The sequence below is a fragment of the Tursiops truncatus genome, chromosome 18 (genome assembly GCF_011762595.2).
Source record: "Tursiops truncatus isolate mTurTru1 chromosome 18, mTurTru1.mat.Y, whole genome shotgun sequence".
NCBI classification, from domain to species: domain Eukaryota; kingdom Metazoa; phylum Chordata; class Mammalia; order Artiodactyla; family Delphinidae; genus Tursiops; species Tursiops truncatus.
Genome location: NC_047051.1, coordinates 12,157,941 through 12,184,311, shown reverse-complemented (window position 1 = coordinate 12,184,311; position 26,371 = coordinate 12,157,941). Strand labels below are relative to the sequence as shown.

Genomic DNA, 26,371 nt, shown 5'->3' with positions numbered 1-26,371 from the left:
GTGACTTTAGTAACCATGAGTCAGCCCCCAGTAATGTGCTCACCTAGAGGTGCACTATTAAAATTAGATACCCGTCACTGCAGACTTGAGACCTCTGGCAGTAGCCTCCCCAAAACTCTGTACCAAGGGAAAAATAAGTTTCAGTGGGACGATGGAGCCATTGTGGTTTAAATAATTTGAAAAGTTTTGAGTTGCCAGATCTTTACTGAAAATCAGTTTATTATTAGAGGAAGTCAAGAACCTGGATTTTACCCAACCTTTCCTAGATCTAAAATTCATCTGATGACCCATGTGTTGTTATGAGGTCATTGCATCATTAAAGTTAGCTGTCATGTATTGGCTATATCTTTTTAGTTTACAGTACTGCTTATACCAGTTTTTCTGTGAAAATCAATTATTTTACCATCAGTTCTATGACAGTTAATTCTATAAAATAGATTTCCTGTGTTTTACATTTATCTCTAATTCTCTGAATCGCTAATTGAAAACATTATGGAATCTTCACATCACCTGTCTGTGACTTTGTCTGGATGAATACCATATCTGAAAACAGGCTCATGTCCTGTTCACTCCAGTAATCATTTATTAATATTTTCTGCATATTAATATTTTTGTTAATTAAATCCTCCTGCCAGTAAATCACAGAATATTTGTAAAATTTGTTTTGCATTGCCTCAGTTCTTTTATTGCTCATCTGTAAATTAATATCAACAGTGGTCGCAACAAATGAGATTGGTTCCCATTCTGAACTTAGATTTTTAGCAAAACAAAATTTTTCATGCTAAAGATGAAAAAAATCAAAATCTTGTTGCAGGTTTCTTATGCCTTTTTTATTACTATCAGGACTATCTAGCCTAAAGAATTCATATAGCCCTCACTATATGAAAATTCTATCTAGATAAAAAATATCTCAAACACATATAACTTTTCCTTATAGCAACGAGTCATAAAGTTGACTGCGTGTATATGTGTTCTTTTTAAGGCATCTAATATATGAAATGAGGCAGCTTAGTGTTTTTGCCCATATTACCAGAATTAATTTTTATCATTAATGAACCTTTTGCCTAGTCAACAGTCAGTCAAAACCACTGTGTCCATATGAAGTGCATTTTGTTCTATAATGAAGAGTGCAACACATTTTAATTGTTGTGATAGACATAGGGGTTACATAAGTGAATAATAGTCTTGCTCAAAGTTCAGTCTTATAGAGGAAGAAAACAAATACACAAATGATTACCCACAAGGTAGAGTGAGGCTGTTGTCTAAGAAGTCCAGAGAAAGTTCTGGTTAAAGTCCAGGTGAGTTTTCAGTTAATTAAGCAAATCAGGAAAGGTTTCCTGAAGATGGCGCTTTTGTGTTTAGCCTTGAAATTTAGATCCGGTTTTGATAAGCAGGGTTTGGATTGATTGTTTTGGGAAGAAAATATTGCATGAGTATAGACCCTGAGAAAGAAATTGCAAAACAAGTTCTGGGGAATGCTGGTGCTTTGTGGCACCTGAGTTTATAATATAGAATACAGGTTGGTGATAGTAGACAATCAGGAACATTGGGATCATCATGTAGGGTCCTGAGTGCCAGAGTGAGGAGTTTGCTGTGAGGCTTTTGAACAGAGGAATGACAACATTAGAACTATATTTATAGGAAAACAATCTGAGAGCAATGAATAGCCCAGGATTTGGGAGTAGGAGATGCGTTAGGAAACAATTGCTGGAGGAAATGAACACCTGAACCAGGACCATGCTGTGGGCACAGAAAGGAAAACAGGCTCAATAAAGTCACCATGAGTGTGGAATCCACATGACTTAGCAACTGACTGTATGTTTTTTTTTGAAGGAGAAGATGGAGGCAAACATAATTTTGCAATTTCTAGGTCAGGTTGATGGAGCAATAGTAAGGTTGACAAAAGTAGGAATGCCAGATTAACTGGTTTCAGAGGAAAAAGGAAGTGAAGAACAAGTTTAATTTTGTACATCATAATGATAGAAGTCTTTCCTAATACCTGTCCAGGACCCTCCATCTCCATCCCTATGTATATATGAATTATGATAATACTGAATTGCACCTGTTTTCAGGGGGTGATGATGGGGATGGAGGTAATGGAGATTGTAACACATTTTTCAAGTGTTTGTCTAGTATCCCCATTGTAATTAGCAGTTACATGGTTATACCAGGAAAACCCATGAAGAATAAAAGATCCACAGCTTCCCATTTGCTGTTTCAGGGTACCACTCTTCCATTCAAGAGGCCCTCTTCCAGGACCATAAGTCCCCTGAGGTCAAGGACTGCATCTTATTCAACTTTGTAGGATCTCCTGGCACAGTGCCCAGAACAGAGTAGGCATTTAATGTTTGCAGATTAAATGACTGAATAATAAGATGTAATTTACACTTGTTACATAAATGAGCCAAAGATGGCCTGTGTATGTTGGCCCAATGTTGTTAATTTGTTCACAGCAGGCCAGGACCATTAGCTCAAAAGCCGGCCAGTCCTAAACTCAGATTCTGGCACATCCAATTGTTTTAAATATACCCCCAATAGGCATAGGTTTTAGTCATTTAGAGCCTGCCTGCTTTGCATTTCCTATGAAACTGTACCCAACATATGTTAGACTTAGATAAACAAACCCTGGGACTTTAAAAGCCCCCAAGTCCCTGCTGCCCTTTGGAGCTCTCTGACCCAGAGACTCATCGTGCTGCAGAGTGACACCCCTGGACATGTAACTTCCCTCTCCGTTTCCTCTCTCACACAGGAATGCCCTTGTTCTCTTTTTCTTTTGGGTGGTGACCCCACACCATTGTTTGCTGAAGGTCTCATGGTTGGTGGAACTTCCTATCTACCCCTCCAACCCCCCCCATGCAAACCTCTCAAAGCAGCACCGAAATAAAGCTCATTGTGTGCTACTGCCACCCTGTGGTCATATCTTTTCCCTGCTCTCCCAAATCCCTGAACTCGCGCAATACTGTATGTGTTCAAGAGAGAAAACACACTGATTTCTTAAATTTGCTTTCTCAAGCCTATGTGTTTGTTTCTTTTTTCCTTTTTAGTAACTTCAGATTTTGGCACTCATTTAAAACATTCTTAGACTTGGAAAGCTGGAAGGGGATGGAAGTTATTTCATTAAATCTTGTTTTACACAGATGAGGACACTTGGGTTCAGACTTCTCTCTCTTTCAAAATTCAGCTCCTGAAAGTGAAGTTTCAGAAATAAATGAACACACATGACTCCTAATTCCAGGATTTACCTAAGAAAGTGATCATAAATAGCTTCAAAGATAGCAGTAGTCTGAATAACTATTATGCAGCCATGTAAAATAATGTAGATTTTTAAAATAACATACAGAAATGTTCATAATTTTAGGAGATATAAAAGTATAAAAAGTGTTTAGTATGTTGCATTTAAAAAAATTTTTTATACGCTTAGAAAAAGCAACAATAAATACCAAGTATTTAGTAGTTATCTGTGCATCATAGAATTAGCTGATTATAAGTAAATTCATTTGGCATATCTATAGTTTTTGAATTTCCTATAATAAACAATATTAATTGCTGAATAAGAAAAAAATCATTATTAATGAAGTAAATTATCCGGGTGAGTTACAGGATCAGACCAACAGCACTGTCCAATAGAACTTTCTGCAGTGACGGAAATGTTCTATATCCTCACTGTCCAATATAATAATGAGTGGCCAAGTATAGCGATTGACTGTTGAAATGTAGCCAGTTCAACTGAAGAACTAAATTTTTACCTTAGTTTACATAGTTATGTCTAGCTAGCAGCTACCATATTGGTCAATGCAGGATTAGAATATTTGATGGTTGAGAACAGTCACAGAGCACTGAGGCATCATGGACAGTCTAATTCTACTGTATATGCAAATGTGAAAGTATATCTTGTCTAGCTTCCTCCTAAGTTATTCTTATGCCATAATTTGGGATAAAGTACACAAATAAATATTGACACAAAACCGTCTATTCAGTGTAGATTCTATGAGAAGAATTGACTTCACCATGTGATTCATAAAGAAGACCCATTTATAAATGAACAAGGAAAATTCATCCAGAAATTGCATTTTTCCTTGTTGAAATGAAAAGTTCATCCTTTTCCCCGATCAGGCAATAATCCAGAGATAAAACCAGCACAACTGAAAGATCAAGTTGGATTCTGTTCACCTGGTGAATTAAACCTTCACCATTTCATTTTATAGCTGTAACTATTTACTAGGATTTGCTGAATGCTGGACTTATATAATAGTTTATATAAATTTCAGCTTAAGTTTTATTTTTGTTACTACAATTGTATGTTGAATTTTGTGACCAAATTCATACCCTCCTTCCTTGATTTGAGAACTCACCTCTCAGATTGGTACCAGTGTTTGTGAAATCTTCATCTCTCTACCAGTATTTCATCAGCACCCAAGATACCTCCTTATTTGGGATCTATTGTTTTGTTTCTTGCTTCCTGATGGAAGGAAACACTTTATCTGTAGGAACGATCTTCTGCTTTCCAGAAGATAAGAAGAGTTAATTTATGCAGCAGTATACTCACAATTCTGCTTCTTGATATTATGGGAAACAAATCATTTCTCTCTGTAGTTTCCTTAATTGAGTAGGATTATTTTTTAATAGATTCCATAGCGCCTTCCTTTGTATATTAATTTACTTGATAAAGCAAGAACACTATAGTGATTAAAAATTCTAGAGATGTGCTGGGAATAGCAGGAACATTATTAAGATGATATAGGTTTTTCAAGTAGAAATTTTCTGGGAGAAATATTTACAATTTCAATGAATATAGATGATATATAGCTAGAGTTATGAGTTATTTTTGGCTTTCAAACCCAAGAGAGTTCATTTAGAACAAACTACAAATTTTTACTGAAGGTGGCAGAAACAGGTGCTAAAAAGAGAGAAATGGAGAGTTTGTAATTCAGGCTGGAGGGAGACAGGAAGCTAGGGAGTTAGAGAGATCAGTCTAACCAAGTGTTGCTATGCCAGCCCTTTGGGAAAATAACCAGGAAATTTATTTACCCAGTTAATGAAAACAAGTTCAAATAAACAGTGATAACGTAATGTGTACTTTATAAATGGGATTTGGAAATAATACTATGAGCAATAGCCGAGGTGATGAAAATAGTAGATATTTTCTTTGTTTCTTTTTGTTTACTTTGAATCCACAGTCAGTATTTTATCCCACTAGAACTGAACCATTTTTAAGTTGTCTGCGTTTTGTAGGAAGCTGGCTTTGTATCCTTTTACTGAAGAAATACAGAAAAAAACAAATTTCTTGTGTTGCTAAGACAAGAGGAATAAGCAAAATGAAAACTTCTGACCTTCAGATTAAAGGTTCTGTTGATTTCAAGCAGAGACCAAAGCAGTCATGAGGAAGGAACACTGCAAAAGAATTGAATCCCACTGGGAGAAATAAAGGAGAAAAGCTTCTGAAGCTGGAGGAACAGGGCTGGGCATGTTCCGCAGATATGTTGGGGTGTAATGTTCCTCTTTCCTTCTAATAAACTGCAATCTGTTGAGGATTGACCATCTGTCAGCTCAACAATAGCAGTGATTTCTATGTGACAAATAAAATGCAAATTCTAACCCATTTGAATAAATTAATAATCTGTAGCAAAGTATTCTAAGGGTGTTTCAGGGTGGAACTGATTTAAACATATCCATTCAAATTCTGATTTAAGTCATTAATCAAAAAGACTTTGTTTAATCATTTTTTCCTATCAGCTGCTCTCTTCATTTTCCACTTTGAAAGTGCACTTTTGGGGAGAGATAGGGATCTGAATTATGTAAAAACAAAATTGCACACCAATTTTTTTTCTGAACATTCTTATGTTCTTTTGGGGGAAAAAAAACCATACACTGCATGTTACCTTTGGAAAAAGCTTAAAATTTAAGAACTGAAATTCATTATATTTTACATATAATAAATAGGTATTATTTTACTATTATGAAATACTGTTTCTCAGAACAGAAATAGGCATAACTCTCAAATTCTGATTTCCTTAGTAGCTTTCTAGATATGCCTCTAAAATACTCTCAAATCCAGCCCCTACTGCTACCTTTGATTTAACATATTCGTAGAACTTTTAAAAAGTTTGAATGAATATATTCTTTCATATAATACCTTACCATGATAAGTTTGACTTGTAATTTATCAATTGATTATATTTTTGCAGTTGTTAGGATGTTTCACAAAATAATAAGTATTACCAAACATTTTAGTTTATGTTTTTATATCTGATTTCTAAAAATTAACCTGATATTTATCCATGCTGGGTGTCTATATAAGTATTTTTTAGAATGTATTTAGAATGAAAGTGAAATAATGATTGCTATTTTCTCTCTTAACAATCTTACAGTCTTCTCCTACTGTTAAGCTGTAAATGGACAGAGTTTGGGTTCATGGGAAGGCTCTCAGCTGAGAATCCAAACTGTACATAAAACTATAAAGCTTTATTGTCCCTTCCTGTTTCTGTATTCATCCCATCTATTTTCCAGCAAACATTTATTGGGCACCTACTCTGTGGCAGGAACTTTCTTAGGTATTGGGAATGCAACAGTACACAAGAGAGACATGGGTTCCTGTCCTCAGAATTTATAATCTACTCCCTACTTTTCTAATAGTGGCTGTGAATCGATCTTACCAATTGTTTTAAATTCTGTATTAAACTCTAGATTTAAAACAGTGACATTTTCAAATACCCTCTCTTGCACAAGGGTCCAGGCTCCTCCCTCTGGAGCACAGGTCACTGGCTATGACTCTCAGTCTCACTGATAGATTCAGTGCTGACAGTTCTATTTAATTCTGTGTTATTTCTCAACCAGTGTCTAAGGATTTCAGGACCTTTATGAAAATTATTTATTTATCTTTCAAGTTCTAGATGGCTGACTCTTTACCTTATGGGAACATGCACTCCTCAACAATGAAAATATTGAAAAGGTGATTAAGGTTTAATTAAGCTGCCGAGTCAATGAGATTGGTATCTTTAGAGATAATTTCCCTTGCCAGATTTTAGAAATGATATAAAATTCATTTTCAAACATTTATCCACAAACCTTTTCAGATTTACTTACACTACAGAGATATCATAGAAGCTCTAGGAAAAATAGAGTATTTAGAGACGTCAGAGATTTTTGTTGTTGTTGTTGTTGTTATTTGTTTGCTAAGACAAAGAAAACCACTCCAGAAAAAGGACCAAGTTACAAATGGCAATGCATTATCTAAAGTTGCTTTGGAAAGAAAATTAAAAGGGCTGTTTTGATGTTATTTCTCTTGCTTATATTGTTTTCTTGAAATTCCAAAGTCAAACAATGAACAAAAAGGTCAGCTGAGAAAACAGATAAATTTGGGATAAACTGCTGCTCAGAAATGAAGCTGATAGTATCTCTCTGAGTTTTGTTTTTAACAGTGATCTGACGAATGTGCTTATTATTGCATTTAACAAAAACATGACAGTTACCTACTAAGAATCAAAAATAAGGGGTACAAGATGGCTAGGATAGTCTGCTTCTGGCAAGAGGGTAGACAGGTGTTTTTAAATCCTCCTGCAGCAGAACACCTAGATGCCAGATACATTTCACAAAAATTATTTAAAAGGGGCTTCCTTGGTGGCGCAGTGGTTGAGAATCTGCCTGCCAATGCAGGGGACACGAGTTTGAGCCCTGGTCTGGGAAGATCGCACATGCCGCAGAGCAACTAAACCCGCGCACCACAACTACTGAGCCCAGAGCAACTAAGCCCGTGCGCCACAACTACTGAAGCCCATGTGCCACAGCTACTGAAGCCCGTGTGCCACAACTACTGAAGCCCGCTGTGCCACAACTACTGAAGCCCGTGCACCTAGAGCCCGTACTCCACAACAAGAGAAGCCACCGCAATGAGAAGCCCGTGCACCGCAACAAAGAGTAACCCTCACTCGCCACAACTAGAGAAAAGCTCACGTGCAGCAACGGAGACCCAACGCAGCCAAAAATAAATTAATTAATTAATTTTAAAAAATTATTTAAAATATATATCCGAGGAACTTCCCGGTGGTCCAGTGGTTAAGACTCCACGCTTCCAATGCAGGGGGTGCAAGTTCAATCCCTGGTCGGGGAACTAAGATCCCACATGCCACACGGTGCAGCCAAAAGATAAGAAAAAAAAAAAAAAGACTGTCTCCTGGGTTATAATCCTCAGGTTGGCAAGAATAAAATGTATACCTGAGAACATACAAAATAAGAGAATACCTAGGGATCTTACATAAAGAAGGGACTAATATTTGAAAGCTAATCTAGCTACAAGACCTCAGCTGACCTCAAGATAATCTGAACAGCAGGGAACTAGAGCCTTGTTTCTTTAATCATCATCATCATCATCATTATTATTATTCCACTGCATTCATTTATTAATAAGCACCCTAACAATCTACATGTGTTTCAGCTTTCATGTTTACAGAGAAGGAGCTTTCCCCCAGGCTGTGTGAGGACTCCCCATAACTCCCTGGTGAGTTCTACAAATACTGAAATAGAGAAGTTGGCTCCTGAGTCTGTCTGTTCCCAGCTTCCCTTTGGCTCAATATGAATGAGTTAGTGGTTCCCCAGAGTAAATCTAAACTAGATATCTTTAAGAGATGTTCTGGTTAATCTACCGCTGGACTAGAAACTGATGGAGAACTCCTAGAATATTAACATGAGAAGTGGCTAGTTTTCCTCCATTTAATAACAATCTGCAAAAAGTAAGTGTCAAAATCTAAAAAGTAGCATACCTTCACCAATCTATTGGTAAGAATGGAATTTGTATGAAACACCACAAATTTGATATTAGATGGAACTTGTACTAAATGACCTTTAAGGCACAGTTGGCTCCTTTTTAGTGGAATTCTTGTCAAGGAAGACATATATTAGCTTCACATGGTTTAAACTAACAGTTCTACTGTGAACTACTCTCAGTGTATACATATATACTCATGGATCAAAGCCAATTTCCTTTAACAATATATAAAAAGATACATTTTTAGGGTGCTAAACCTAAAAACCTGAACACCTCAACCAAGTAATGATATTCATTAGTAAGTACCAAATTGCACTAGTAGTCTTGTGGCTATCATGTTAGAATAAACATAATATCTGTATTATCCTAAAATAAAATTCTTCTCAGAATTTCATTACATACATCAACTTTTGTCATATATCAACTAGCTGATATTTTTGTTCTTTATCAAAAAATGCTAAGAAAATTATTACCAGACTTTATATGGTTCTTAAGTCATAATTCCCGATTTCTTTACATATTTAATATGAAATGGTCCAGGAGGTGTGTCCACTGTCAAAGTCTGTAGTTCCTTTCAGTGATATAGCACGTACTGCAAAGATAACTATTCCCCCACAAAAACATCTCAAGTATAGTAAAAAGAACCTTGGGTTTTAATGATTGTTCTGGAATAAGAAGGAAGGCCTTAGACCTGAGCAAAGCAGAGTTAGAATCCAGGCCCCGGAAGACACTAGTGCACTCAAAAGACTTCCCCCTCATTAAAATGGTGAACTAGAAAAAAAAATTTTTTTTTTTTTTGCCCCTGGGAAAAGGGAGAAAACCAGGAAACTTTGTATTCTGACTCCTGCTCCAGGTAAAAAAGTAATATAAAACCCAGGAATTCTCACCTGAAAATTTTTAACTTTGGCCCTTTCACTTGGATTTGTGTTTCAAATCATACTACCTACAGCATCCAGGAAGCACCAAACATTTAAAGGTTGGCAGTGTCTTGGAGCACTTGGCAGAAGCAAATACAGGCCTTCTCTGGAGATATATACCCTCAGCTCAGAACTTAGGATTCTCCAAATTAGCCAAATGTGAGCTCCCAATGTTACCAGCCCTCCCAAGTCGGCCCCCAGCAAGGGTCCTCCTGCCCAGTGTTGTTGGAGCCAATAGAACGAGACTGAGTTAGGTTCAGAAGCAAAGGAAGGCTTTAGTCTTCGTTCAAAGAATGGAGAGGTGTGAGCCCTGGCTCTAGAGGACATGGTCTCCCAACACGCCGTGGGCAGGACTGCTTTATAGGGATCTCGGGGAGGGGGTGGGGTTCCTGGGGGGCTGGGGGCAGCTGTGCAGCTCAGGCTCCAGATCACAGTGCTGGGTGAGCGCAGCGTCTCTGCCCACGACCCCACCGCCATCTTGGATTGAGTGTCATAGCTGCGCTTCTACCCACAGAGCTGAGGTGCCTGCGCAGTCTTTGGCACCAGGACCTCGGGTCTGATGTGCCAGGTTCAAGGCGCAGCACCTGTGAGAAAGTGAAACTAGACTAAGCACAAAGGAAAGAAAGGTTAGACTTTATTTTATTACCCAGATTCTATTTTTATTCCCCAGGAATTGTTAATGGGCTTTGCTGGTGACACCAACATAAAATGGCAAAAAAAAAAAAAAAAAAAAAAAGAGGAAATAAGCCACCATGAGCAAAAAGTCATGGCTGAATAAGATACCAAAGGATTTCAGATATTGACATTATCACATGGGTAATATAAGATAAGTGCTTACAGAGGCCAGCTGTCAGTTTCAATGCAGTTCCTCTAAAGGTACCAAAAATACGAGTAAAGAACAGCAGAGTATCATAAATGACCAGGAAGTTTGGAAAAGAACCAAATATAACTTCCAAAAATTAAAAATATTGTCATTGATGAAAGCAACCTACGTGTCCATGGATAGATAAATGGATAAATAAGATGTGTACACACATATGTGTGTGTGTGTGTGTGTGTGTGTGTGTGTGTAATGGAGTGTTATTCAGCCATAAAAAAGAAGGAAGTCTTGCCATTTTTGACAACATGGAACTTGAGGGCATTATGCTAACTGAAATTAGTCAGGCAGAGAAAGACAAATATTGTATAATCTTACTTATATGTGGAATCTTAAAAAAAAAAATGAACTCAGATACAGAGAATAGATTGGTGGTTGCCAGAATGGGGGAGGGGGGTAAGTCAAGTGGGTAAAGGGGGTCAAAAGGTACAAACTTCCAGTTGTAAAATAAATAAGTCATGGGGGTGTAATATACAGCATGGGGACTATAGTTAATAATAATACAGTATTGCATATTTGAAAGTTGCTAAGAAAGTAGATCTTAAAATTTCTCATCACAAGAAAAAATACTATCTACAGCAAAATAGTCACTGCTGAAGAGACATTGAAGTCAAAGATAGAACTGAAGAAATTACACGATATAGCACAAAGAGAGAAAATGAAAGAGAGATCAGAATCATAGACAATACAATTTAAAAAATTGAAGGTAGGGCTTCCCTGGTGGTGCAGTGGTTAAGAATCGTCCTGCCACTGCAGGGGACATGAGTTCGAGCCCTGGTCTGGGAAGATACCACATACCCCGGAGCAACTAAGACCGTGGGCCACAACTACTGAGCCTGCACTCTAGAGCCTGCGAGCCACAACTACTGAGCCCATGTGCCACAACTACTGAAGCCTGCGTGCCTAGAGCCCATGCTCCGCAACAAGAGAAGCCACTGCAATGAGAAGCCCACACACCTCAGCAAAGAGTAGCCCCCGCTTGCTACAACTAAAGAAAGTCTGTGCACGCAGCAACAAAGACCCAATGCAGCCAAAAATAAATAAATTAAAAAAAAAAATTGAAGATAACTTGGAGTTCCTGAAAGAGAATAAACAGAATAGGGCAGAGATGATATTCTAATATATGAGTTAGGGCACTAAATTGTTCACTTTCAAATGGTTAATTTTGCTACATGAATTTCATCTCAATAAATTATTTTAACATGTACTTCTTAACATATATATAATTTCTTATATGTATAAGAAATTTAATATATATGATACATATCTTAACATATATATGTATGTGTATATATGTCAGATTCAGAAAGCACGCTATATCCCAAGTAGGGATAGTAAAAAGTAAGTAAGTACTTACTATAAAAAGTACTTTTTATAGTAAGTAAAAAGAAATGTACAATTGGAGAAAAAAACAGATTATCTCTGAAACATTGACAATCAGCTGACCTCTTAAAGTAACAATGGAAGTCAGAATAGGGTGAAAAGTATAATATCCTCAAGATGCTGAGAGACAATAACATCAAAGTAGAGTACTTTACCTAAGCTAAAATGTGACTCAAGAATGTGAACAAAAGAAAGACATTTTCCTTACTTCAGAAAGAAGTAAAATTATTCCACAAGGAAGAACTGAGATAAAAGAAGGAATAGTAAAACAAAGAACTTTGCAAATATGGATAAATCTATATAAATATTATAACATCATAATTTAGGGGATAAAATTTGGCAGGGTTATCAAAGCATTTAATCTCCTTCATAAATTTCTCCTCCATCATATTACTTTCTCCTGTCATGGGAATCATCCTATATGAGAGCAGTCCTTGGCTTCATCCTTCAAAGATTTTAACATGTGGCCTCCCTCTTTCTCCCCCCCCCCCTTTTTTTTTTTTTGTCTCTTTCAGTACTGTAGGCTGCAAATTCATAAATTTAAGACTTTTATTCATGTTTTCAGCAAACATTGATTACTTGCTTTGCGCCAGGGGTTGTGCCAGACACTGGAGATAAAAAATGGCTTGCTATCTGGACCGATATATGAATAAGTACAGGAAGCACGATGTTAGAGATGCTGTGATTGAAATATTCTAGACACTTAGGAGAACAAAGGAGGGAGTGATTGATTCTGAAACCCAAGGAGACTGGAGAAGACTTAATAGAAAAAGTATTTCCAAGCCAGCAGGGGAATCAAGGGCGTGCCAGGGGGAAAGATGCATGTGTGTGCAGAGAGGATCCGTGTGAAATCATATAACATGTTAGAGGAACCGCAAAAAAGTTTCGCATGGCCTTAGCATGAAAAAAGTGGGGCTGGGGCCAATGCTAAAGACAGGGCTTGAGAGAAAGGCACGGGTCAGCTCAGGAAGCACTTGGTCAGGCATGCTAAGAAGTTTAGGCTTTAGTACATGGACAGCAGGAAATTACTGAAGTGTTTTTAAGCTGGGCAGTTACATGGTTAGATTTGCCTTTTAGATATATCTTGTGCCATCTATGTGGCAGGTTAATCATAAGATGGGATTTCCAATTGAAGATGAAGATACAATTGAACACCACTCTGTAGAGCAGTACAAGAAAACATCTAAAACATTAGGGATAATATCAGAAAATATGGCCATCCAACATGAAAAACGTAGAGACTAACAAAATGCTAAAGAGATCAGCCAACCTCAAAATATTTTAAATATATATCATCAGCCAAATGAGCTTACTAGAGATGTAATGTACATGTATTTTGGAGACCAGACAGCCCTTTAGCTACCTAAGATAACAGCAAATCGATGAAAAGGAGCCAGTATCTGGATAACTGTGTCTCCAGTGTTGCAAAGAGCATTCATTGTTGGTCAACCCCTCATTCCCTTTATTCCACCTCTGCGTTCAGCCTCGTATTTACTCCCCTGAGCGGATTTCAGGACAGAGTGCCCTTAACAAATGGCAGGTACCAAATTATCCTGCCAGTTATTGCTCCCATTGTAAGTTAATACCTTAATTTTTAGGTTTATGAGTCTCCCTTTTGTCTTGAATAAATCAACCCCCTAGAATTCCATCAACTTCAAACCCACTGATTATATTTATTTTTCTCAGCCTAACAAAGGTGAGGACTATGGATTCATCCAAGGTAATTCTCACCTGCCAGCAATATTTCTCCTTGGCAATATTTCTACTGCAATAATAGGTATGATTATCTAATGTCCTAAGAAACATCCATCCTCCTCTGAGATCCTCCAGGCTATGTCCAACTCCGCAGCATAAAGAAAAGCATGAAGAGGTAGATCTCTGAATTTCTGTTCCTAAAGTACTGTGCTCAAATTTTGATTGGTTGAACAGCTAAGTGCCTTTTACCCAAGGAACCCTTGGTGAGATTTTATAACACACTGGGAGATTTTTACAGATATATATTTTGGATCTATGGGCTTTGGATCTGAGGGCTTTAAAACCGTAAAATGCTAAAATACATTAGCATTCCACAGATTTTAATAAAATGTTTATGAGGCAGTTTTAGAATTTCCATTAACTTTAAACATTTTAATATTACTTTTAAATTTCCTCAAATTTGTCATATAACAGAAAACAGATTTTAAAATAATTGGAAGCATTTCAAATACCAATCTCTCAAAAGAAGTTGCAACCTTTATGTGTAATTACATTTCTATAGCTAAATCCACATTTCCTTTTAGTTATGTTACAAGATATTTATAGTATCAATTATCAGCTTCGGACTGTACTTGAATCATGTCACTTTTTAAAGTTGTTAATGAGCATGATTTTGTGTAAAAACCAATGCTTAAAACAAATAATTATCATACTAGTAATTATTCTAGTAATAATTTCATCCTGAAATAATCACTAACTTGACATCACATTTTTTACTTGTTTTCTTATTTCACAGCTATAGTATTAATTAGCAAATAGCAGCTGCATAGTTGATCAATACCTGGTTGTCCTTTAATTCCTTCTCCAGCCCACATACCATTTTCAATACTCACTCCCCTACCTACATGTCCTTTTGTCCCATTCTGTTACATCCACCCTCATATTTCCAAACTGGGTCAAGTGCTACTGATTTTAGAACAGTTGGCATATTGTAAAGGTGAGAACAAAATTTCTTCTGGGATATCTAAACATGTTGTGGTTTAAGTAGAAGTGAAAGGATATTTTTCCTGCTCCAACCACATCTTATAATCGTAGTGATTTCTTACCCCTGATACCTTGACTCCCCCATAGGACAGGGCTTAGCTGTAGACAAGCAGAAGATGATAATAAGAGCAAGTGGTGTGCAATTCCATTCAACTTCAAGCCTCCTTCTCTGTGCAGCTTGTCCTGTCATTCTGGGCAGTGAGATGCTAGCTTATCTTTTTAAGATCAAGCACAGGCCCACACCCACCCCAACTCACTCCCTTGGTTATAACTGATAAGAGTGTCAGGAGACTCTGCAGCTGAGAAGGAGTTGCTGTACAAGCAATACCTGCCCTTTGCAACAACATGAATGAATCTAGAGGGCATTAGGCTAAGTGAAACTAGCCAGGCAGAGAAAGACAAATACCGTATGACCTCACTTATATGTGGAATCTTAAAAAAACAAAGTCGAACTCACAGAAACAGACAGTAGGATGGTGGTTACTAGTTGCTGAGGAGTTGGGGAGATGGGGAAATGCTGGTCAAAGGTACAAGCCTTCAGTTACAAAGTGAATGAGCTCTGGGGATTGAATGTACAGCATGTGACAATAATTAATGATACTGTGTTTTGAACTTTGCTAAGAGAATATACCTTAAGCATTCTCACCAAAAAGAAAAAAAGAAAGAAAGGAAAAAATGTAGCTATATGAGGAAATAGATGTGTAAATTAACCTGATTGTGGTAATCATTTCACAAAGTATATGTATGTCAAATAATCATGTTGTACATTTTAAATATGTATAATTTATTGACAATTATACCTCAGTAAAGTTGAAAAAACTAAAGAGTAATGCAGCTCTTCTGATTGGGGTGAGATTTTCAGAGATCTACAGAGCAGAAATGGCATTAACTACTAACATGGGTATCATCCTTCTAGAGTTTACAAAATACTGGGCTGGCCAATACATCTTATGTTATGGAAGACCCGAACGAACTTTTTGGCCAATCCAATAACTTCTTTATTTCATCTTTTTCTCCACTTGAGAGGTTTGCAGAAGTTAAAAAACTGACCTGAGGTTGTGGTAGGCCAAATTGTGATGCACCAAAGATGTCCACACCCTAATCCCTGGAACCTGTGAATAGTCAAAGGGACCTTACATGGTAAAAGGGACTTCATGGATGTGATTAAGGTAAAGATCTTGAGATGGAGAGATTATCCTGGATTATCTGGGTGGGCCTGATGGAATCACAGGGGCCCTTACAAGAGAGATCAGAAGATGATGAGGGTTGTAAGAGACTGGAGTGACTGGGAGGAAATGGTTATGAACCAAGGATTGTGGGGAGCCTCTAAAAGCTGGAGAGGCAAGGAATGGATTTTCCCCTGGAGGATCCGGAAGGAACCAGCCCTGTGGACACCTTGATTTGAGCCCTGTAAGCCTCCTTTGGGGCTTTTGAGCTCCAGAACTGTGAGAGGATAAATGTGTGCTATTTCAAGCCACACAATTTGTGGTAATTTGTTGTTATAGTAGCAACAAGATAACGAATATACTTAGGAAATCTTCCTGTCTGGTGTTTTCAGTGCCAGGGTAGGATTGGTATGCCTGCTACTCAGCGCTTTATGGAGCTTGTACTATTGTCGTCTTGCTGAAAAATCTCAAAGTTTTTACATCATCAGGTAGATCTTATATCAAGTCCCAGTCTTTTCCTGAAGAGAACGCAGGACGTCTTTGCAAACTAAATGGTTTAGAAATTTTCTTTCCAAATTCATAGCCACAAAGGGAAATTTCTCAGTTTTCAGTTACTGAATAGGCAATCTCTTTGGGCTTGGACAAATTTTTAATTACTCCTTGACAAATTAGCATTCCTGTATTAATGATGATTGAATTTCATAAAAATTATTTTTTAAAAGACCTCAAGTGGGATGGACTCGATAGATCCTGAAATTATCCTGGTTCTCTAAAATCTTATTTCCAGGAGGGATTATCTTGTTTTTCACAGTTTCACCGAAAGTATAAACAACCAAAATATAGTCTATGTTGTAGTTTCTTACTAATGGTCCCATTTTTGCCTCTAATACATCCTAATGTGATAATGATAGATTTGCCTTTTGCTAAAATCCCTTCAGCCAATTTCCGATTTATACAGCTGAGACCAGAAGAAAATTGAACTTTTTTCTGCATGGAAGATTGTAAAGCTAATATCTCTAATGCTTTATGAGTCACATAAGCCAAAGTTAAAAATATTAAATTAAATATTAAATTTGAATATATTCAAATTTCAGAATTCCAGTGATTACTTGGGTTTCCTGATAGAGTTTCAGAAAGTGAAAAGAGCAGCCAATTCTATTTTAGGGGGCAGACAACTTTGTGTTACAGTTTAAAGAAGGTGATTTTTTTCACAAGACTTTACCTATGGACATTGTTCAGGATGGATGTGGGAAGTTGTCTCAGGAGTCAGAGAAACCTCCTAAGAAAGAGAAATAGGGCTGTTTGGACTGAGGGTGGAGGAGGTTCCATTGTGTCTGGCCTTGGTGGCCATCCTCAAACAACTTCCAGAAAATTAAAGATTTTGGAGAGCCTGGGGTCAAAAAGAACTCAAATGAAAATCAAATATAAATTCCAAGAATAGAAAGGAAAGGAAGAGAACCTCATACTTACCCTCATATGTTTGTCACTATACCCATAGGTCCTAGAACAGTGCTTGACTGGTGGTAGACACTCAGTAGTGTTTGTGGAACGCATGCATGAGTGCATGGGTGCATGAATACGAAAGGGGTTGCTTCCTTGAATAGTTTTCTAATAACTAATGACATGTCCAAATGGCACCAAGCTTATTTACTCCTTGTGGAGTCACAATCACTCTAAAAACATTTTTGAGTTGTCAGGATATATTATCAAGTCACGAATACTTTCATTATCAAAAGATTTTCCTCTCAAAGCAATGCCTTCTCCAGCTGAGCATTTAATAATTTGTTGTTCTTTAGTAATGAAGAGTCACATTGTGGCTTGGTATGTTTCATAATAGCCAGTTATTTTTCAGACTGCATTGCAGACTCAATGGTCTAGGAGGGGAAAGAGGAGAGTATCTGGATCCAGCAGTTTCCTTGCAGTAGAGATGTGTCACCACAATGGGGATATAGTTATTTCCAACCAATATATGTCATGTAGTGTTCTTTATCATAAATGAGTTGAGATTTTTAAGAGATGAAGAATATGGTAAATATATAACTTCCTTCTAAATTTTAAGTATCAATATTTCTATAAAAGTCTCAATCTATTGAAAAAGAAGAGAATGCTATTTCAAGAACCGCCCCAGCCAGACTTCACAGATGCAACAAATGTGTGCTGGGATCTGGGGATAGTAATGAGGCAGAGGATGTGTGTTGCACTCTCATCTGTTCTGTCAGCCCTCACTGTTGACGGTGAACAAACAGGGCAGCAAAGTTGAGCCCCTATAGGAAGGAGAGCTAAGCCAGAGGGAGAGAATAGAGCATGATATACAATCCCCCAATCACAAGCAGAGGAAAAGTTAGGGACATAATTGGAGGGTGCAAGTATTAGGCAAGGTACCATTTCAGGCACTTAGATGAAGCCAGATTAAAAGAGAGGGAGTCTGATGGTCAGGCTGTTATCGGCTCAAGCATGATTCTGGCTCATGCAATAATGATTGATAAAAAAATTAAATGATGTTTTAATACATACAATTTAACCATTTAAAGAGACAATTATAACCATTTAATTGGTTATAATTAACCCCATGCACCACAGCTACCGAGCCCATGTGCCACAACTACCGGTGATGAGACTCACAGAATCTTTGGGGAGAAGGGAGGCAACAAGAGAAGGCTATAGTTTTTCGCGAGCAGCAAAGGCAAAACAAGCCCTTGACAGCTGTTCTCTCCCCAGCCCCCTTCCTGGCCCTCTGGTAGTCATATCATAGAGGCCAATCCTTTATGTTCACTGTCTCAGCAACTCCTCAGTATGTGTACACAACTACATCACAAATCGCAAAAAAATCAAATCTAGATCAAAAAATCAAATCAAACTGATGAGAACAGCAGCTTCAGCCTCGAAGAGATACAATTCTTAGAAACTCCTCAGAGGAGTTCTGCTTTCACACAGGGTTCAAACAAACAGGAGATCTGTTATCTTCTTGACCTGAATACCTAATGAAAAGCTAAAAGCAAACGACATCTGTATTAGCTCAAGGTTGCAATTAAATGGAAAGCAAAATTTAGAACAACAGCAAAACCCTGATACAGATCAGTTCACAAGAGTCATGTAACATTATCAGCTCTATAAATAAATAATGCCCCTGGCCGGAGTAAATAAATAGGAAACATCTATCTTTGCATTATAAATGGCAATAGAAATGAGGATATTCACACTTACAAAAGGAGTGGCCACTCTAGTACCTCATTCTAATTAAAGAATAAAATAAAATATAAGAAATGTAGAAAAATTAATGTTTTGGTCAATCTATACTGATAAAAGTCATGGAGACATACTATACCTTCTGACCACAGCAATAATTCACAACACAGCCACTAGAGCCAAGACAATGTGTTGAATAAGTTTTGTGTGACATTGGAATCTCTTTAGTAAGATACGATAAATGTTTCTGGAAATGTGAAATGTCAAGGATGTCATGAAGTGAGTGGCTTTAAAAAACAATTATTTGACATATTTAAGTCATTTTAAAGGGAGGCTTCAAGTTCTGTTGAATAGATTAAATTTGACAGAAAGTTCTAATCAGAAGCATTAGAGGAAAAGAATTTTGGAAGCCTAAGATAGAGGGCAACAAAAGATAGTGAATCCTGAAGCATAGTCACCCTTACCCGGACACACCACCACCACCACCACCACCACCACCACCACCACGTACTGCGAATATACATGCAGGTTTTTAAATATGTCATTGACAACCATGAATGGGAGAGAAATGTTTTAGTGCCTGGGAGACCCACTGGGTGGCCTGAACTTGGAAAGCCTGTGATGAGCGGCTGGCTTCAGCAAGCTTGTTTGCAAATAAAGCTTGGCTCTTTTTAGAACTAGGGTGAAATCATCCCAGCCCATGCAATCAGCACCAGCAGCCCTCTGCTCTCTCTGTTCCCATTGGCCTCCTCCTGAGTCACTCCTCTTCCTGCCAAGACCCTCTTATGGGCAGGAAGGGAAGTGGGGAAAGGGGCATATAACAGAGGAGTGGACCTTGCTTTATCATCTTGAAAGAGGGCTGCTAAATAAGCCCCTAGAATTGTCTTGTTTCGTTTTGTTGAAATGCTTGCACTCTAACAAGACATCAGCCTTGATTCCTTATATTGGCAGATGAAAAGAGAATAGGATATGTACCCATATCTCTAGCATACGGTATCAGCTTTTTAAGAAATTAAGTCATCTAAGTACTTTTTAAAAAAATTATGGGTTTTATTTCATGCAAATAAGCACCCTTTCTTCCTCCTTCTGTGCTATACCACAAACTTCCCAGGGTAATTTATTCTCTAGATCCCTCTTAGAAGACAGGGACTGAGAACATTCATTACAAAGAAGGATTAATTGAAGAGCTTTTCCTTTAGTTAGTCCTGTAGGTATAAAACTGCTTCTATGTTAGTAAGGACTATCTACCCAAATACCACAAAATAAATTTTTTAAACAGAATCCTTCCTTCTACAATCTTGGGCTCCTATCCTGCTTAAAGCAAAGGTGGAAACTTGATACAAGAGACACTGTACCTCTAGGAACATGAGCTAAATGCACTAAAACACTCTGCCTCACTACCCTGGTTTGAGTGGCCTCTCATCCTTCCATTTATTTCCTGTTCTGGGAAGCGCAGGAGTTAAAAGTTTTGGACCACGATGGCTGAGGGATTAAAAATGGGTATGCTTGCTAGTGGCAGTTCTTAATATGCTGCAAAAAAAAAACAAAGGGAAAGTTTCATGCTAGATATTAAAATGCAAGCTTTACAGTGACTTGAAATCCTTTCAAGGAAATACTCAAAGGAACAGAGAAATCAGCCCACAATCGATTAGGAATAGATGGAAAGTGCTTTGACATGAAAAAAAAAAAAAAAACACCATCATCCTCAGGACTCACTGACAATTGACAAATAGAGGGAGAAACGATTGCCTGAGATACATCATGACTTTAAGAGATTTGAAGAGAACAGACACTGGGGCTGTGTCTCCAAGGGAATTGTGCTAAACAGCAGTGGTTCTCAAAGTGTGGTCCCAGACCAGTAGCATCCGTATCACCTGGAACTTCTTAGAAACATTCATTCTAGGGCTCTGCTTTACCTACCTAGGTAGATGATTCTAATACTTGCTAAAGTTTGAGAAACACTGGAGTTACGTTTTGGTAGGGCTTTCATTTCCATATTGTATCACCCATAGTTTGTGTGTGTGTGTGTGTGTGTGTGTGTTTAAACTTTAGAAGAGGATATTAACCTCTAAATTTTTGCTTGTTTTAATCCAGGGATGCCAGTGGCGGGAGTAATAAACTAAAAAGTGGGATCAGTAAATAATAGGGCTTCCCTGGTGGCGCAGTGGTTGAGAGTCCGCCTGCTGATGCAGGGGACACGGGTTCGTGCTCTGGTCCGCAAAGATCCCACATGCCGCGGAGCGGCTGGGCCTGTGAGCCATGGACGCTGAGCCTGCGTGTCTGGAGCCTGTGCTCTGCAACGGGAGAGGCCACGGCAGTGAGAGGCCCACGTACCGCAAAAAAAATTAAAAAATAAATAATAATAAAAATAACAATAAATAACCTTAAAATGATAGAAAAAAGGTCAATAGGAAAATATGCAAACTGCTTTTTTTATATTCATTTTCTTAACAGTCAATTGTGAGTCCCTTGAAATTCTATTGATTTAAAAATCATATTTATTTTCAGTTGGAAAGAACCTTAGGAACATCTGTTACCTTCTCATTTTACAGCTGAGGAACCTGATGGGGTAAGGAGTTTCTGACACACTTGTTAAACAGAAATTCACAATCCAGGTTCTGAGGAAGAGAGACGGCAGGTAAAAGTTTAAATTGAGTAGACATTCTTGATTTGGAAGAAAAATAAAATATTTACCCTCATTCTATGAAATTAAGTGGTTCATTTAACTGTCTTCCCCATCTCCTGGCTGCTGCCAGAGGCTGGTGGCTAAGACGGAGATCTTCAGAGGAACACATGCTCTCTCGGGAGGCCATCGATCAGCAGAGCAGACCGTGGCCCCAGTTGCAACGCTGCCTTTGCCAAGGGAATGGAAGAGCCTTTTCACTCCCTGCTTCTTCCCTCCTCCATGACAGGCAGAGCACCAGCAACAGCCCTCACCTCCCTTCTGTAAATGCACGCTTCAAATCCGGAAGGAAATCTCAAGGAACTTGCCCAGAGAGGATTGCTCTTGAGTGAGTAAAGGAATAAACTTTATTATAATTATTAACCATTATTATTTTATTTATGCACGATATCCCTCCTTCTTTCATAAGGTATTTAAGGGGGGACTTTGTTTTTAAGGGCTGGGTATCTGTCCCGTCCGCTACCAGACCTCAACATCTTCACAAACCAAGGGGATGGAGAGTCAGACCTGGACCCATGTCTCAGTCCTTCCTACAGTGATGAGTTCACTGCCTTGCACAGAATAAGGGATCCATGAATATTTGGTGAATTACTGAGTGAATGTGAGAGAGGAATGAGGTAACTTGGCAGTGGAAAGCATACAGAAATTTTCCCATTTGTCAGAAGACAGGGATAGTTCCTAAGAGTTGAATCCGTTGTTTTTTACCTTTAGGAGTAAAGATAATAAGAGTACATAAAGTCATGTTAGGATCACCCTGAAGTAAAGCATGACAAACCAGATCCTTACGTGTCTCTGCATCTGGGTGAAGAGATCTTCCACATTTTCAGGGAGGAAGGTACTTTGGGTTTGGAAATGTTCCAAGCCAGAGTCCAGGCAATCTTCACAATTGGGATGAGTTATGGTTCCAATTGAAAATGAAAACTCAGAGCTAACAAAAAAAGCAATGGTGAGATCACAATAACATTTGGAGACAAATTATGTTATATGCCATCATATAACATATAAGGCATCTGCTAATAGTATGAAAGCTCAATACCTATTATACTGAGGAGTATAAAACTCAAGTGTCAGATAAACTGTCCATTGCAGCACTCCTGATAATTGTGTTATTTTTCCTACTACAACTTCTATGATAGCTTTCAAGTGACTAAATGAATTAATATAATTTTTTTTTCATTCTGCCTGGGCCTCTTGCTATTTAAAGTCTTAATAAACAGTGAAGTAGACAAGATGTTGATCGTTGGGAGAAAAAAAAGATAGGAGGCAAATGACTTTGGAAGCAAATCAATAGCTGATTTAATTTAGAAAAAAATACAACTATTTAAATTAAAAAATCTGCAATTTATTTATATTTTTTTACATCTTTATTGGAGTATAATTGCTTTACAATGGTGTGTTAGTTTCTGCTTTATAACAAAGTGAATCAGTTATACATATACATATGTTCCCATATCTCTTCCCTCTTGCGTCTCCCTCCCTCCCACCCTCCCTATCCCACACCTCTAGGTGGTCACAAAGCACTGAGCTGATCTCCCTGTGCTATGCGGCTGCTTCCCACTAGCTATCTATTTTACATTTGGTGGTGTATATATGTCCATGCCACTCTCTCACTTCGTCACAGCTTACCCTTCCCCCTCCCCATATCCTCAAGTCCATTCTCTAGTAGGTCTGTGTCTTTATTCCTGTCTTACCCTTAGGTTCTTCATGACATTTTTTTTTTCTTAAATTCCATGTATATGTGTTAGCATACGGTATTTGCCTTTCTCTTTCTGACTTACTTCACTCTGTATGACAGACTCTAGGTCCATCCACCTCATTACAAATAGCTCAATTTCGTTTCTTTTTATGGCTGAGTAATATTGCATTGTATATATGTGCCGCATCTTCTTTATCCATTCATCCAATGATGGACACTTAGGTTGTTTCCATCTCCTGCCTATTGTAAATAGAGCTGCAATGAACATTTTGGTACATGACTCTTTTTGAATTATGGTTTTCTCAGGGTATATGCCCAGGAGTGGGATTGCTGGGTCATATGGTAGTTCTATTTGTAGTTTTTTTAAGGAACCTCCATACTGTTCTCCATAGAGGCTGTACCAATTCACATTCCCACCGGCAGTGCAAGAGAATTCCCTTTTCTCCACACCCTCTCCAGCATTTACTGTTTCTAGATTTTTTGATGATGGCCATTCTGACCGGCCTGAGGTGATACCTCATTGTAGTTTTGATTTGCATTTCTCTGATAATTAGTGACGTTGAGCATCTTTTCATGTGCCTCTTGGCCATCTGTATGTCTTCCTTGGTGAAATGTCTGTTTGGGTCATCTGCCCATTTTTTAACCAGTTTGTTTGTTTTTTTGATATTGAGCTCCATGAACTGTATGTATATTTTGGAGATTAATCCTTTGTCAGTTGCTTCATTTGCAAATATTTTCTCCCATTCTGAGGGTTGTCTTTTGGTCTTGTTTATGGTTTCCTTTGCTGTGCAAAAGGTTTGAAGTTTCATTAGGTCCCATTTGTTTATTTTTGTTTTTATTTCCATTTCTCTAGGAGGTGGGTCAAAAAGGATCTTGCTGTGATTTATGTCATAGAGTGTTCTGCCTATGTTTTCCTCTAAGAGTTTGATAGTGTCTGGCCTTACATTTAGCTCTTTAATCCATTTTGAGCTTATTTTTGTGTATGGTGTTAGGGAGTGATCTAATCTCACACTTCTACATGTAGCTGTCCAGTTTTCCCAGCACCACTTATTGAAGAGGCTGTCCTTTCTCCACTGTACTGCAATTTATTTTTTTAATCATTATACTTGTGCTCAAAAAACTTACAGTGCAATATGTCAAGATTTTATATGTTAGCTTCAGTAATAACTGATTAGAAAATGTAAAACAAATATCTTTAATATATTAATAGCTTGGACTTCTCTAAATATTACATGTGACACATAGTAACCAACTGATTATCTTGACAAGGTGTTGCGGCCATGGCTTACGGGCCCAGCTGCTCCATGGCATGTGGGATCTTCCCAGACCGGGGCACGAACCTGTGTCCCCTGCATCAGCAGACGGACTCTCAACCACTGCGCCACCAGGGAAGCCCCCTGACAAGATATTTTAAGTTCTAACACTTTGGTTTGCAAATCTATTAGGAAAGCCATATAAATGACATTAGAAATAACTTCCTGTGGGCAAATTTTTTAAAGTAAGGACAAATAAAAATATCTTGGCTGGGAATCATGGAGATTGTGGGGAGGTAATTTTCTTGAAACTGAGTCCTCCTAAAACTGAGTTTATGAGTAACCTCTTAATCCAAAACTGTATTCTCTTTCTTGTCCTGCCCTTGTTCCCCTCAGGACTGAAGTATCAAAGGATGGGGGCAGGGGGGATTGAAACCAAGCAGGACCCTCTGGGGCTTTCCCAGTACAAAAGCTTCTCCATGTCCCCCGTTTCCTGTTTGTAGAAAAAAGGCTTTAGTTTCCTAGGCCTTCCCCTAGTTCCAAAGAGCAGACTCACACTGTTAATGACTAGAAAAATAGAGTCACAAGACGTCCTAGTTTGTCCTAAAGGAATATAGATAACAATCTGATGCATACTTTGAGTTGTTCTGGAGAAACTAAGACCCCCATCCAGGTGGAGGATGGTGACTACATGCTGATCACCTGTAGACCCCAGACTGGTTGGAACCAGAAGGTTGATGATCGAGATTCTGGAAACATGACCCTGTTACCAACCAATCAGAAGAGGGTCCATGAGCTGGTCACACATCCTACAACCCTCTCCCCTTTCACTGTCTTTAAAAACCCTTGCCTGAAAGCTATAGGGGAGCTTGGGTGTTTTGAACATGAGTTGCCTGTTCTCCTTGCTTGACACCCTGCAAATAAGCCCTTACTTTGCTGCAAACACCCACTGTCAGAGTTTGGCTTTCTGCACCGTGGGCACACGAGCCCTTGCTTGGTAGCATTCTGTTTCAGGCAGGGATTGATAAACATGATCTGAATGCTGAAATTCTCTCTGTTCCTTTTTCTGATGGCCCTTCTTCCTCTTTGATTTCCAGATTGGTTTTTGTTTATTTGGAAGCTCATATAAGCCCAGTGAGGGCAGGGGATATGTCTGTGTTGTTTATTCCTGTATCCTCAGCAGCTAATGTAGTTCCTGATGCATGTCAGTACAATGCAAATTGGAGAAAGAAAGGGATAAAAGAAAGAATACTTTCTGTTGACATGTTTAAAATATCCTTGACTGGTCATTTGCTTGAAAGAAAAGCAATAAGCCTTAAAGTTTTACAGCCACAGTCATTGACTAGTGGTCAGGGTTTACAAATAGTAATATATGTATAATATATTGAATCTTTTTCTTGTTTATGATGTTTAAACTTAAACCATGTTGCAACAAGAATAGGGAATGCACTAACAATTTATGCACTGTAAATTTGCAGAGGCATATGATTATTCATGCTTATTCAGAAAATGTATTTTTGTTAATCTTAAAATAATTTTTATATTTGTGTCTATTCTGTTTGAACCAAAAATTCTTTAGTATATATTTAATTGGAATAGACCGCTACACCTAATGACTATACCATCACACTGTGAGTCAGAAGATGTCACCAGGGAACCAGAAGCTTCTCCTTTGCCTGCTTAGCTAACAAGGCTGAGCAAACACTGACA

The 26,371-nt window shown here is 38.1% G+C and overlaps 1 protein-coding gene across 6 annotated transcripts in view; it reads left to right on the top strand.

Moving 5' to 3' along the window:
- The window catches only part of SPART (spartin), a 373,903-nt gene that overhangs the window by 288,078 nt on the left and 59,454 nt on the right, over nucleotides 1-26,371 (top strand). Inside the window, exon 1 of one of the 6 annotated variants that reach the window (XM_073795087.1) lies at nucleotides 21,938-22,040. The exons of 2 other annotated variants lie outside the window; for them this stretch is intronic. In XM_073795087.1, the coding sequence (XP_073651188.1) occupies nucleotides 21,980-22,040 (61 nt within the window). In that variant the 5' untranslated portion in view covers nucleotides 21,938-21,979. Of the gene's footprint in view, nucleotides 1-21,937; nucleotides 22,041-26,371 lie in introns of those variants that run through there. 3 more of the 6 variants (XM_033843896.2, XM_073795086.1, XR_012327594.1) reach the window with 3 other exon arrangements.